The sequence below is a fragment of the Gallinula chloropus genome (genome assembly GCF_964237585.1).
Source record: "Gallinula chloropus genome assembly, chromosome: 3".
In the NCBI taxonomy this organism is placed as follows: domain Eukaryota; kingdom Metazoa; phylum Chordata; class Aves; order Gruiformes; family Rallidae; genus Gallinula; species Gallinula chloropus.
The window spans coordinates 122,619,458-122,632,160 of NC_140087.1; the positions used below are offsets into that span (position 1 = coordinate 122,619,458).

A 12,703-nucleotide genomic window follows, 5' to 3' on the forward strand; every position below is an offset into this window, starting at 1 on the left:
GGCGGTGCTGGGGGGAGCGCCTGCAGCAGCCGGGGGCGAGGTGCCCGGCCAGGCCCTGCCAGCTGCCGGGGCCGCCTGCCAGCTGCCAGCTCAGCCGGGCAGCACCGCAGCAGCGTCTCCGCTCGGCCCCCGCGGGTTGTCTGCCGCCCCCTCGCCTGTTTGTCACTTGAGAAGCCACCGGGACGGCTCCCAAAATAGAAGCTGGGAGGTGCGGCAGCCCGGCTGGCCGCGGTGCTGCCGGGCCGGCGAGGGGCCAGCGCTGACCCCCCGGCAGCCGCGGCCACGCGCGGCCGGTGCCCGGCCCTGGCACCGCCACCGCGCCCGGTGCTGAGCACACGCGGCTCCGGCGCGGGCACCGGTGCCTCACTCTCCTCCCGCTTTGTTTGGCCAGAGCCCGCTGGCCCGGCCCGGCTGCGGCGTGGGACGCCGGTGCCCGCCGTCGGCGTGAGGAGCCGGGCTGGACGACCTCTCCGCGCCCCGGCAGCCCCGGTGAGGCGGGGCAGGGACGCGCCCCGGCGTTTCGCTCCCCGTTGGGCCTCGGGCAGCAGCTCCGCGGCCGGACAGTTAAAATGCAGCGGTAAGCGGCCCCCTGCCCCGGCAGCACCGCCGGCAGCGCGGAGCTGGGGGCGGGAGGGGGAGCTCCGGGCACGGTGGGGGCTGCGCCCTGCATCACCCTGCATCACCCGCATCCGGCACCGAGGGGTGCGGGGCGCGGTGCCCGCAGAGCCGGGTGATGCTCCGGTGACGCTGTGGCGGCGTGTGCCAAGCCCTGCGCCGCAGCCGCTCCTCTGCCCACGGCTCGTGGGGAGGGAACCCGGCCCGGGGTTTGTTTTGGGGGGGTTGGGTTGGGTTGGATTTGCTTTGCGAAAGCTGGAGGCGGCGTGTGAACCGGCCTGGCTGGAGGCTCCCTGCCCTGGGCGCGTCCGTCACCCGGCGTCGGGGCTGGGGCGGGTGCCCCGGCCGGAGGGTGCCGCCAGCCTTCCCGGCCCTGTCATTATCCCGAGGACTTTGAAGCCTGGCGTGGCGTTTGGGAGGCAGGGAGCGAGCCGGGTGTTGGCCCGGCCCGGCCCGGCACACGGCTCCTCGCCGCCCTGGCGTGTGCCCGAGCCCCGTGGTGCCGCGTGTCGGAGCGGGGCCGGGCGCTCCCGGCCGGGTTCACGCGTGTGGCGGCGTCGGGGTGGCACAAAACCCATCCCCGGGGTGCGGGTGGCTCGTTTGGGCAGAGGGGAAGCCGTGGCTGCACCGGGGCGCTGCCGGGAAGCGCGGGGGAGATCCTGGGTGGCGAGGGGTGGGGACAGGGGTGCGTCGTGGGGGAGGATGGTGAGGAAGGCTCCAGCACCGTGCCCCTGCCCGGGAGCCACTGAGGTTTCTGCTGGCGCTGGGACGGCATCGGGGGCTGCACCGTGCCCGGAGCTGGGTTTGGGGTGGGGTGGGGGGCTGTTCTGGATTTCAGCTGTGGCATGGGAAGGGTCCCTGCGGACCTGGCCGTGCATCCCTGTGTGGGGCTGGGGGGGCCATCGCTGGGGCTGTGCCCATCCCAGTGCCGGCAGCACCTGCCCCCCGGCATGGCCTCACCCCCCGGCATGGCCTCACCCCCCGGCATGGCCCCCCACAAGCAGGGCACCCAGGCTGGGCCATGTGTGTCCCCCCTGTCGCCAGCGGGGCGATACCCGTCCCCCCCTCTCAGCGTGGCGGCCGCATCCTGCCGGGGATGCCCCGGCGCCCAGCGGGGTGCTGGCAGCTGCTCCCGGCTATTTGGGGAAGGGACGGCAGTGGGGGGTGAGGGGTGGGGGGCTCCAGCCGCCCCCCCGCCCTGGCGTCGCCGCTGCGTCCCCGGCCGCGCCGCAGTGCGCGTGGCTCTGGCGCTGCGCCGCGCGTGACTCAGCGCGGGGCTGCCGGAGAGGGGGGGACCCCCTGCCCGCACCCCGGGGGGCACCACTGGGCCCTGGCCCGCAGCTGGGAGCGGGATGGTGCCCACCGTGCCGGGGGTGCCGGGGGCCGAGGGTCCCGCGGCTGAAACCAGCGGTACCCCGCTGCGTGCGGGACAGGGCGCTGCGGGGGGTGGGGGGGGTGCTGGGGGCGGGGGGGGGTCCTGCACCCCCTCGGCTGCCGGCAGCGGCTCAGCCGGGGCTGGTGGCTGCGTCGGCATCACCGGTGCTGAGTCACGGCAGCGCCGAGGCCGCAAGCTGGGGGGGGGGCGGGGGGGGCTGCAGCTGCCGGCACCTTCCCCTTGGCAGCACCCCACGGGCACCCATGGGGATGTGGGGGGCTGGCCTGGCGCGGGCAGCGGCCCCCCCGGGCCGGGCCCCTCCCGCAGAGCCCCCGGCTGGCAGCTGGGCTGGAGCGGGAAGGGGGGGGGGGGGGGGATTAACACCGCTGCTGGGGGTGGGGCGGGGGGATGACACCCCCCTCTGGGGAGGGGCAGGGGGATGGGGACCCCGCTCGCACTGCGGGGCGGACCCCTCTCCAAAGCGTTTGGTGGGATGGGGTGCCGGTGCCCCCCACACACCCCCCGTGCTGTCCGTGCCGGGGCCGGGCTGCGGGGTCTGGGGTGGGTGGGGGGGTGGGTGGGCAGAGCCCCCCCCATCTGGGCGCGTGCCCGCCGCCCTGCCCGCGGCAGATGTTGCCCCTCTAAGCCCCGCTCGAGCGCACCCCCATCCCCACCCGGCAGCTTAGGCGGGCGGCAAGGGGGGGCTGTAAGCTGCTTAGGGACAGCCGCAGCCCCCAGCCCCCCGTGGCTGCACGGGGTGGGGGGAGAGCAGCACCTCTGTAGGGGGGGTGCCCCCAGCACCCCCTGCCCGTGAGCCACATCCCTGTCCAGCAGCAGGTCCCATCCCAGCGGCACCCTGGGGCTGTGCCCCCCATACCCCCCCCCGACAGTTTGGGGCAGGGGTCCATGAGGGGCAGCATGGGGGTGCCCTGTGCCCCCTGTTCCAGGGGTGCAGCTGGGGTTGGGGTCTGTGAGAGCAGCATGGGGGTGCCCTGTGCCCCCCGTTCCAGGGGTGCAGCTGGGGTTGGGGTCTGGGAGGGGCAGCATGGGGGTGCCCTGTGCCCCCTGTACCAGCTGGGGTTGGGGTCCAGGAGGGGCAGCATGGGGGTGCCCTGTGCCCCCTGTACCAGCTGGGGTTGGGGTCCAGGAGGGGCAGCATGGGGGTGCCCTGTGCCCCCTGTACCAGTTGGGGTTGGGGTCCAGGAGGGGCAGCATGGGGGTGCCCTGTGCCCCCCGTTCCAGGGGTGCAGCTGGCGTTGGGGTCTGTGAGGGAGAGCATGGGGCTGCCCTGTGCCCCCTGTACCAGTTGGGGTTGGGGTCCGGGAGGGGCAGCATTGGGATGCCCTGTGCCCCCCTGTACCAGGTGTGCAGCTGGGGTCGGTGTCCGGCGCTGGGGCAGCCCGGTGTGCCCCGGTGCTGCGTCCCAGAGCCCCCCCAAGCCCCCCCAGTGCCGGGGGTCCGTGCCAGCGTGACGCCCCTCTCCCTGCAGCTGGGGCATGGCCGTCAACGTGTACTCGACGTCGGTGACCAGCGAGAACCTGAGCCGCCACGACATGCTCGCCTGGGTCAACGACTCCCTCCAGCTCAACTACACCAAGATCGAGCAGCTCTGCTCAGGTGGGGCGCGGGGCTGGGCTGGGGGGGGCCCGGCGGGGCTGCTGGCGGCCCCCCCTGACGGTTGGGCCCGGCGCAGGGGCTGCCTACTGCCAGTTCATGGACATGCTGTTCCCCGGCTGCGTGCACCTGCGCAAGGTGAAGTTCCAGGCCAAGCTGGAGCACGAGTACATCCACAACTTCAAGGTGCTGCAGGCCGCCTTCAAGAAGATGGGGGTGGACAAGGTAGGAGGTGGGAGCGGGGACGGGATGGGGGCTGGCACGGGGTGGGGGCTGTGCCAGGCAGGATGGGGGCTGGCGTGGGGTGGCGGGTACGGCGGGATGGGGGCTGTGTCAGGCAGGATGGGGGCTGGCGTGGGGTGGGGGCTGTGGTGGGATGGGGGCTGTGCCAGGCAGGATGGGGGCTGGCATGGGGTGGGGGCTGTGGCGGGATGGAGGTGCTAGCAGGATGAGGGTGAGAGCGGGATGGGGTCTGTACCAGGATGGGGTCACAGCAAATGGGGGTGACAGTGGGAGGATGGGGGCTGTGCCAGGATGGGGGTCACAGCAGGATGGGGCAGTGCTATGCTGGTATGGGGGTCACAGCGAGATGGGATCTGTGCCAGGATGGGGGTCACAGCGGGATGGGGCTGTGCCACGATGGTCACAGCGGGATGGGGGTGACGGTGGGATGGGGGTGACAGCGAAATGAGGGCTGTGCCAGGATGAGGGTCACATGGGATGGGAGCTGTGCCTGGATGGGGGCAACAGCAGGATGGGGGCTGTGCTGGGGTGGGGGTGACAGTAGTATGGGGGTGACAGTGGGGTGGGGTCTGTGCTGGGATGGGGGGCTCACAACAGGCTGGGGGCTGTGCTGGGATGGGCGTGACAGTGGGATGGGGCGGGATGGGGCCGTGCTGTGCTGGGCAGGGACAGGACGGTGCCCGTGCCATGCCAGGGGCTGTGCCAGGCGGGCTCACCAGCCCCTCCCTGTGCGTGTGTCCCCCCATCCCCCCCAGATCATCGCGGTGGAGCGGCTGGTGAAGGGCAAGTTCCAGGACAACTTCGAGTTCATCCAGTGGTTTAAGAAGTTCTTCGACGCCAACTACGACGGGAAGGAGTACAACCCGCTGCTGGCGCGGCAGGGCCAGGACGTGGCACCCCCCCCAAACCCAGGTGATCACATCTTCAACAAACCCAAGAAACCCATTGGCACTGCAGGTAATGTCCGGGGACCCCCGGCGAGCGCTGCCCCCCGCCCTCCCGCCCGGCCTCCTGCACCCCACGTTGCTCCGGCCGCAGCCCCAGTGTCGTGCCCCCCACCACCCCCTGCCCCCCTGCCTGCGCCCCGCTGCCTGTCTGCCTGCCGGGGGGGGGGCTGAGCGGGTCCGCAGGGTATGTGGGGAGCTGGGTGGGGGGCTCGTTCATCTCTGAGCCCACCCTGGGTCCGGACTGTTCCCCCCCATTGCCTTTCCCCACTGCTGCCGGCCCCCCCATCCTGCTGCACAGCCAGGCTGCTCCTTGCTGCGGGTGTCAGGGGGTCCCGGTGCCATCCCGTGGGAGCACCTCGAGAGACGGACACCCCCATCCCACCCCATCCCACCCCACGGCGCAGCCCCCCTCGCGGGGCTGGGGGTCGGCGCAGGACATCCTGGAGCCTGCGGCTCGGCCCCTGGTGCCCCCACTGCCGCCCCCGCGGGCTGCGGGGGCCCTGCCAGCAGCCCCCCAGGCCGGCATTAACCCTGAGCCCCGCTCTGCTGTCAAGTCCCCCAGAGGACCTCTCCCACCGGCCCCAAGAACACGCCGAACCCGGCGCGGCTCAGCAGCGTCCCCAGCAGCATCCTCCGGAAAAACTCCCCCGCCGCCCGGAACGGCGGCACCGAGGCGGACGCGCAGATCCTGGAGCTCAACCAGCAGGTAGGCAGGACCCCCACCCGAGCCCCTGCATCCCCTGCCCCCTTTTGCCCCCCAGCCTCTGCTCCCTGCCCGCACACTGCCCCCCTTTCCCCCCCGCCTGTCCCTGCTCATCCCTGCCTGCCCCCTGCCCCCCTCACCCCCTGCCTGCCCCCTACTCACCTTGCTCTCCCAGCACCCTGCCCCCCGTTGTCCCTCCTGCATGTCCTAGCCCCCCCTGCTCACCCACTGCCCGTCCCTGCCTGCACCCTGCGCTTTCTGCCCCCTTGCCTGTCCCTGTGCCCCCTTGACCCCCCTTTCCATCCGCTGCCTGCCATCCCCTGTTGGCCCCCCGCCCACCCCTGCCTGCACCCTGTGTCCCCTGCCCCCCTTTGCCTCCCTGCCTGCACCTTGCACCTGTGTCCCCCCCCGTCACTCCCCCTGCCTGTCCTTGCCCCCCAACTCCCTGCTTGCCCACTGCCCATCCCTGCCAGCCTCCCACCCCCCCCAGCTGCCGGCAGGGCCGGGCTATGCCACCACTCGGGAAGGAGGTGGGGGGGAGGAGCAGCCCCCTCCCCGCTGCGGGCTGCAGGCTGTGCCCCCTGCCCCCCCAGCTCATGGACCTGAAGCTGACGGTGGACGGGCTGGAGAAGGAGCGGGATTTCTACTTCAGCAAACTGCGGGACATCGAGCTCATCTGCCAGGAGCACGAGAACGAGAACAGCCCCATCATCAGCGGCATCGTCAGCGTCCTCTACGCCACGGAGGTGAGGGGGGCTCCCCTGCCACCCCCCCGGGACCCCGCTGCTTGGGGAGGAGTCCCCCTTCCCCACAGCCGCTCCTGGGGCCTCATCTGGTCCCGGGATGGTCTGGGGGGTGGTTGCTTTGCCGAGGCCCTTGCAGTGAGCTGAGGGGCCGCAGGGACGAGGTGGGAGCTGGATGGGAACAGGAGCACCCACCCCCTGCCGTGCCCGGGCTGATGGCCGCCTGTGCCCCCGTTTCAGGAGGGCTTCGCCCCGCCGGAGGATGACGAGCTGGAGGAGCAGCAGCCAGAGGACCAGGACGAGTACTAGCCCCGTCACGCTCCCGCGCCCCCCCAAGCTGCCCCCACCATAGACATTCGAGGTCTGAGCTCTGCGCCTCGCCCCGCACTGTCACGCGCCATCACGGTCTCCGGCAGCCCAACGCGGCCTCGGCGTCCAGCAGCTCCGGTGGGAAGCCACCGTCTCCATAATAAACTAGATTTCCATCCCCCGAGGAGCAGGGCCGTGCCTGCGCCGGGGCTGGGGGGTGGGCGCCGGCCCTTGCCCCCCTCGCCCCCTATTTATTTCCCTTGGCCTCGGCGGTGCGAGGGCCGCAGCCGCCCCGAGCCCCCGCGGCCTGAGAGCGAAGGGCGCGGCCGCGTCCTCAGCGCGGGGGCTGCGGGTCTGTGTCCCGCCGGCCCCGGGACGGGCTGGTGCCTGCGGCTCCGGGGGGTGCCCGGGCAGGGGGAGGAGGCGGCTGGGGGGGTTACTCCGGGTCCCGGGGGAGGGGAAGGAGGAGAGGGAGGAGCCCCAGTAAGCGGGTGGGGGGACACCGCAGGACCCGGGGATCCCGCGTGGGCCGGCGGTGTCCCCCTCCCCCCCGCACCGCGGAGCGGGCCCGGGTGTCCCGCAGCAGCACGGCCCGGCCACCGCCCGTCTCCCTGTCGCATCGCTTGTCTGGTCCATCACCCCGGTCGCGAAGCCTGCATCAGCGCTGGGTTTTATTTAATAAACTCGTCAGGTTACACCGTGTCCCGCCTCCGTGTCCGTGTCCCGCCTCCGTGTCCGGCCTCAGCGCGGGGGGGGGGTCGGTGGGGCCGGGGCTCAGCTTCACTCCCGGGGCCGAGACCCTGGAGTTGCTGCGACCATCACAGGTAACAGCGGCGCGGTGCCACCTTCGCTTCTCCCGGGATGAACCGACCGGCACCAGCGACACCGGGGTGGGGATGGTGAGTGGGGGCGTCCCGCAAACGGAGAGAGCGGAGGAACCTTTAGCGAGACAAGAGAGGGGGTTTGGTGATCCGATCTGTCTTTGCACGGCCGAGCCAGGGGAGAGCGCGAACGCAGTCCCCCACTACCACAAATTATGCAGTCGAGTTTCCCGCATTTGGGGAAATCGCAGGGGTCAGCACACCCGGAGTGCAGGGGATGAGCCTCGCCCTGGGAAAACCACCTGCCTGATCATGGTGTCTCCCCTGCCAGGTAAGTATGACCCACCCTCCGCGCACCCCCGCCGCCCCGCCCCGCACACACAAACAGAACGCGGTGACCGCGGGCTCCCGGCATGCCGCGCGGCAACGATCTGCATAGACACGCCCCCGGAGCAGCAGGCCCCGCCCTCCGGAGCCGCAGGCCCCGCCCCGCCGCTTCTCCCCAGCGCAGCCGCAGCCACAGGGAGAAGCTCAAACCCCAGGTCGGGCCCCTCGTCCGGCTCCGGCCGCGCCCCTCCCGGGATAACGGGACCGGGGATCAGCCCTCCGCACTCACGCCGCAGCTGGGCCGGGCTCCACCGCTCACCCCGCACGTGGCTCCGGTCACTCACACCAGCAGCTCGGCAGCTCGAAACCCACTTTCCATCCCCAGCCCCACAGCCCTGTCCACTGTGTAGTAGATTCACCCTGTAATATATACACTGTGTAGTATATGCACCGTATAGTGTATACACCATGTAGTATATACACCTTGTAGTATATAAATCCTATATTGTATACACTGTGTAGTAGATACACCCTATAATATATACACTGTGTAGTATATGCACTGTATAGTATATACACCATGTAGTATATACACCCTGTAGTATATAAATCCTATATTGTATACACTGTGTAGTAGATACACCCTATAGTGTAGACACCATGTAGTAGATACACCCTATAGTGTAGACACCGTGTAGTTTATACACCCTATAGTGTACACACCATGTAGTATATGCACTCTATACACCCTGTAGCACATACACAGCCTGTAGTACATACACACCCTGTAGCACATACACACCCTGTAGTACATACACAGCCTGTAGTACATACACACCCTGTAGCACATACACACCCTGTAGCACATACACAGCCTGTAGTACATACACACCCTGTAGTATATACACACCCTGTAGCACATACACACCCTGTAGTACATACACAGCCTGTAGCACATACACCCTGTAGTACACCCCCCCCCCCCGCAGCGTGCGGGTCTTTGGCCGTGCCTGGGCAGCCCCCTCGGCCTGTCAGACTCTGCCCCGTGTGTTCCCGCAGCCAAACTCAGCCCCGTTCCCTCCTCTTCCTCCCTGGCAGCCGCCGCCAGCCCGGAGCGGCCGGGCCGGAGCATCCCCGGGCGCGCCCAGCGCAGCCGGCGGAGGAGCCCCCGCGTGCCGGGGCTGCAGGTTGTTGGCGCCGCTGTCAGATCCCCGGGGTCAGGCAGGTGCTTCTCCCGCTGCTGCTGCTCGTGTCCTGGGCCGGGGCACCCAGAGCCTGGAGGAGCTGCCGACCCCCCCCCGATGCTCTGAGCGGGAGAGACACGGTGCCGCGTGAGAGCTGGGGGAGGGAAGGGGGAGAGGAGAGACTGGGGGGAGCTCTGTGCAGAGAGAGTGGGGAGGGGCTGGAAGGGGCTGCCCAGAGAGGGGGTGGGTGCCCCGTCCCTGGGGCTGCGCCCGGCGCGGCGGGATCCTGGGAGCTGTCACCGTGTCCCTGTCGCTGCTGCTCTGGGGCACCCAGCGCCGGAAGGTGAAGAGCCCCTGGGCGGGGAGGGGGGCTCCGTGTCCGGGAGGGCTCCGTGTCCCGGGGTCCGACTCCCTGCGGGGCCGGCAGCGGGCGGGACGGGGCGGGCAGGAGCCCGCGGGCACTGCGGGACCCCGCCGGCCACGCTGGAGAGCCGCCCGCTGGGCTGGGGGTGCCGCCCGACCCCTTCCCCCGGCGGCCGGGGCAGAGTCCCGCCCACTCCCCGCACCCCGCGCTGCGGCGGGGCCAATGAGAAGGGGCGGGGCCTGTGGCTCCGGGGGCGTGTCCAGCGCATCCAGGGGGCGTGTCCATGCAGATCGGCGTCGTGATGGGGCGTGTCTATGCAGATCAGCGCCCCGAGGGGGGCGTGTCCATGCAGATCGTCGCCGCGCGGCATGCCGGGAGCCCGCGGCCCTTGGTCGCCGCGTGCTGTGTGTGTGTGCGGGGCGGGGCGGCGGGGGTGCGCGGAGAGTGGGTCATACTTACCTGGCAGGGGAGACACCATGATCAGGCAGGTGGTTTTCCCAGGGCGAGGCTCATCCCCTGCACTCCGGGTGTGCTGACCCCTGCGATTTCCCCAAATGCGGGAAACTCGACTGCATAATTTGTGGTAGTGGGGGACTGCGTTCGCGCTCTCCCCTGGCTCGGCCGTGCAAAGGCAGATCCGATACTTCTCGTGCAGAGCCCGAAACCCCCCCGGGGGAGTCTCGCACCCAGCGGCCCAGATTCTGGCCCAGACTCGCTGTGCGGAGGTGTGCGGGTCCCAGCCCCGCACCCGGCAGCCGTGGCGTTACGACGCGGGGCCCGGCACCCCGGAAGCTTTGTCTGCGGGAAGAGGAAAACTCCCCCCGAGCAGGGCCCAGCCCAGCCTGCGGCTCCGGTGGGCAAGAAGAGGAAGGGGAGGGCTGGAGTTCACAGCACAGACAGTGAGGAAGATGAGGGGATGAAGGAAAGGAGCGACAATGTCCTTGGAGACCACGGAAAGGCTGAAGTACGGATGCGGGAAACGGGGGAAGCCTCTGGCAATGGGTTCTCAGAACAGTAGTGGGTCTGTCAGTCATTTTCGGGAAGGTCCTGACTGTGCCTGGACGGGCTGTGTGTGAGCGGTGCCACCAGCTCGCTCAGGGCGCACTGGGAGGAGCGATCGATCCCCTGAACGCCTGGCAGGTCCTGGCTGCAGCCAGGCCAGAGCTCAGCTCCCCGCGCAGCCAGCCCGGGGCAGCTGAGTCTGCCCAGGGAAACCGAGTCAGCCCGGGCTGGTTCCTCCCCACCTGACATCCCTCCCCATACACGGGGCTGGCTGGGGAGGGGCAGGGGCTTGGTGCCTCCAGGACAGTCCGAGTGGTGCTGGGGCCTTGGGTCGGTCGGTCGCTCAGTCCCTGCATTGTGGAGCCCTCTGGAGCCGTCGGGTGGGTCAGGCGCTCTGTGCTATCACCGGGTGTGAGCGTAACTGCCCGTTGCCATTCCCCTCTCACGGTGCTTCTGTCACTACACTGTCCTTGTCCCAGCCCACGGAGGCTCCGTCTGTTTGTCCTCTGGGAGTGACAAGCAGCGTGTGGGGCTCAGCTGCTGCTCGGGCTGCCCCCCCCCCACTGCTTCAGGGTCACCGGGGCTGATGAGTTGTGAGTTCAGCTTTTCATGGCATCAGCTCTGGAGACCCGGGGGGACCCTCTCTCTGCTTGGTGTGGGTCCCGCTGAGAACTGGACGCCCCAGGGTGTCCCCGGGATTTCCCAAGGGACTCCTCACCTCAGTCAGGCCAGCGCAGGGGCTGGCAAGGGCCATCTAAAGGAATAAGGTCACCTGTATGTTCTCTGAAGCGCTCTGGTTGTGCAGGTCTTGCTTGGGGCACACTCGCTGTGTGCTGGGTGCGTTGGGATTCGGTCTGTTCTCCAGGTTGGGACGGGTCATTCGGGGGGTTCCCACGAGCCGCAGGAGACGCCCTGCACAGGGTGTGTGTACCAGGTCACCGGTGCCCGAGGGGATCCGGTTTGGGACCGGGCACGTTGGAACAGGCCCAGGGTGAGCTGTGCTCTTCCGCAGCAGCGTCCTGCTCTGTGGGTGTAGGGGGAGAAGTGCCTGTCCCGGGAGAGGCCCGGGCGGGATTCCCGGGGGAGCCGCATCTCCGGTGCCGGGGACCGGTACCGACCTTGGACACGCTGTGGGGCTGGGGATGGAAAGTGGGATTCGAGCTGCCGAGCTGCTGGTGTGAGTGACCGGAGCCACGTGCGGGGTGAGCGGTGGAGCCCGGCCCAGCTGCGGCGTGAGTGCGGAGGGCTGATCCCCGGTCCCGTTATCCCGGGAGGGGCGCGGCCGGAGCCGGACGAGGGGCCCGACCTGGGGTTTGAGCTTCTCCCTGTGGCTGCGGCTGCGCTGGGGAGAAGCGGCGGGGCGGGGCCTGCGGCTCCGGGGGCGTGTCCATGCGGGGCGAGGGGGCGTGTCCATGCAGATCACCGCCGCGCGGCATGCCGGGAGCCCGCGGTCGCCGCGTTCTGTGTGTGAGTGCGGGGCGGGGCGGCGGGGGTGCGCGGAGAGTGGGTCATACTTACCTGGCAGGGGAGACACCATGATCAGGCAGGTGGTTTTCCCAGGGCGAGGCTCATCCCCTGCACTCCGGGTGTGCTGACCCCTGCGATTTCCCCAAATGCGGGAAACTCGACTGCATAATTTGTGGTAGTGGGGGACTGCGTTCGCGCTCTCCCCTGGCTCGACGGTGCAAAGACAGACAAGGTCAACGTGTGGGTGATGGGTCCTCAAACGTCCCGCGTGTGTTCCCTGTATCCCTGTGCCCGGGGTGCTTCCTCCGCTACCTCCATCCCGGTACCGGCCGCCGTCCCATCGCTCCCCCTTGGACGTTTCCTCCCCACGGCCGACCCGTTTCCCCTGTCCCGGGGCGCTCCGCAGCCCGTCGCCGCTTCCTCGCACGCACCCTGCGGCGCCCCCGCCCGCCGCCTGTCCGGTGACTCGGCTGCGGCCGCCCCGCCCCTGCCGCGGGGGCCGCCCCGTCCCGGCCCCGCCCCGGATCCTCCGTCCCGCCCTCCCGCCGCCGCGCTGCGCTCCCCGCTCGATCGCCGCCGCTGCCGCCGAGCTGCCGGAGCGCACGTGGAGCCGCCATGGGCCGCCTGGTGCTGCAGGACGGGTCGGAGCTGCGCGGACGCCCCTTCGGGGCCGTCGGGGCCGCCGCCGCCGGGGAAGTGGGTGAGTGCGGCGGGCGGGGCCGGGCCGGGGCTGCGGCGGCTGTGGGGGGGCGGCCGAGCCCGGGGAACGGGGCGGCCCGAGCCCCGCGAGCGGCACCGGGCGGGGGGTGTCCGTCTGTCCGTCCCGGAGCGGGGTCGGCGGCCGGTCCCGGTCTCGGGGGTCGGGGGTCGGTCCCGGTCGCGGGGGGTCGGGCCCGGCTGGGGCGCGGAGCGGCAGCCGAGGGGCGAAGGGGGCGGCCGGGCTGCCCCGTCCCATCCCTCTCCCTGCGCTCTCAGTCTTCCAGACCGGC

The 12,703-nt window shown here is 70.5% G+C and overlaps 1 protein-coding gene across 3 annotated transcripts in view; it reads left to right on the forward strand.

Annotated features, from left to right (window-relative positions):
- Positions 1–7,251, forward strand: part of MAPRE3 (microtubule associated protein RP/EB family member 3) — an 8,142-nt gene extending 891 nt beyond the window's left edge. The window contains exons 2-8 of one of the 3 annotated variants that reach the window (XM_084261333.1): positions 392–577; positions 3,480–3,607; positions 3,684–3,829; positions 4,603–4,804; positions 5,349–5,500; positions 6,091–6,243; positions 6,481–7,251. In XM_084261333.1, coding sequence (XP_084117459.1) covers positions 570–577; positions 3,480–3,607; positions 3,684–3,829; positions 4,603–4,804; positions 5,349–5,500; positions 6,091–6,243; positions 6,481–6,549 — 858 coding nt within the window. In that variant the 5' untranslated portion in view covers positions 392–569 and the 3' untranslated portion in view covers positions 6,550–7,251. The remainder of the gene's footprint in view (positions 1–391; positions 578–3,479; positions 3,608–3,683; positions 3,830–4,602; positions 4,805–5,348; positions 5,501–6,090; positions 6,244–6,480) is intronic. The other 2 variants (XM_084261335.1, XM_084261334.1) reach the window with 2 other exon arrangements.
- The last annotated feature ends 5,452 nt before the right edge of the window (positions 7,252–12,703 follow it).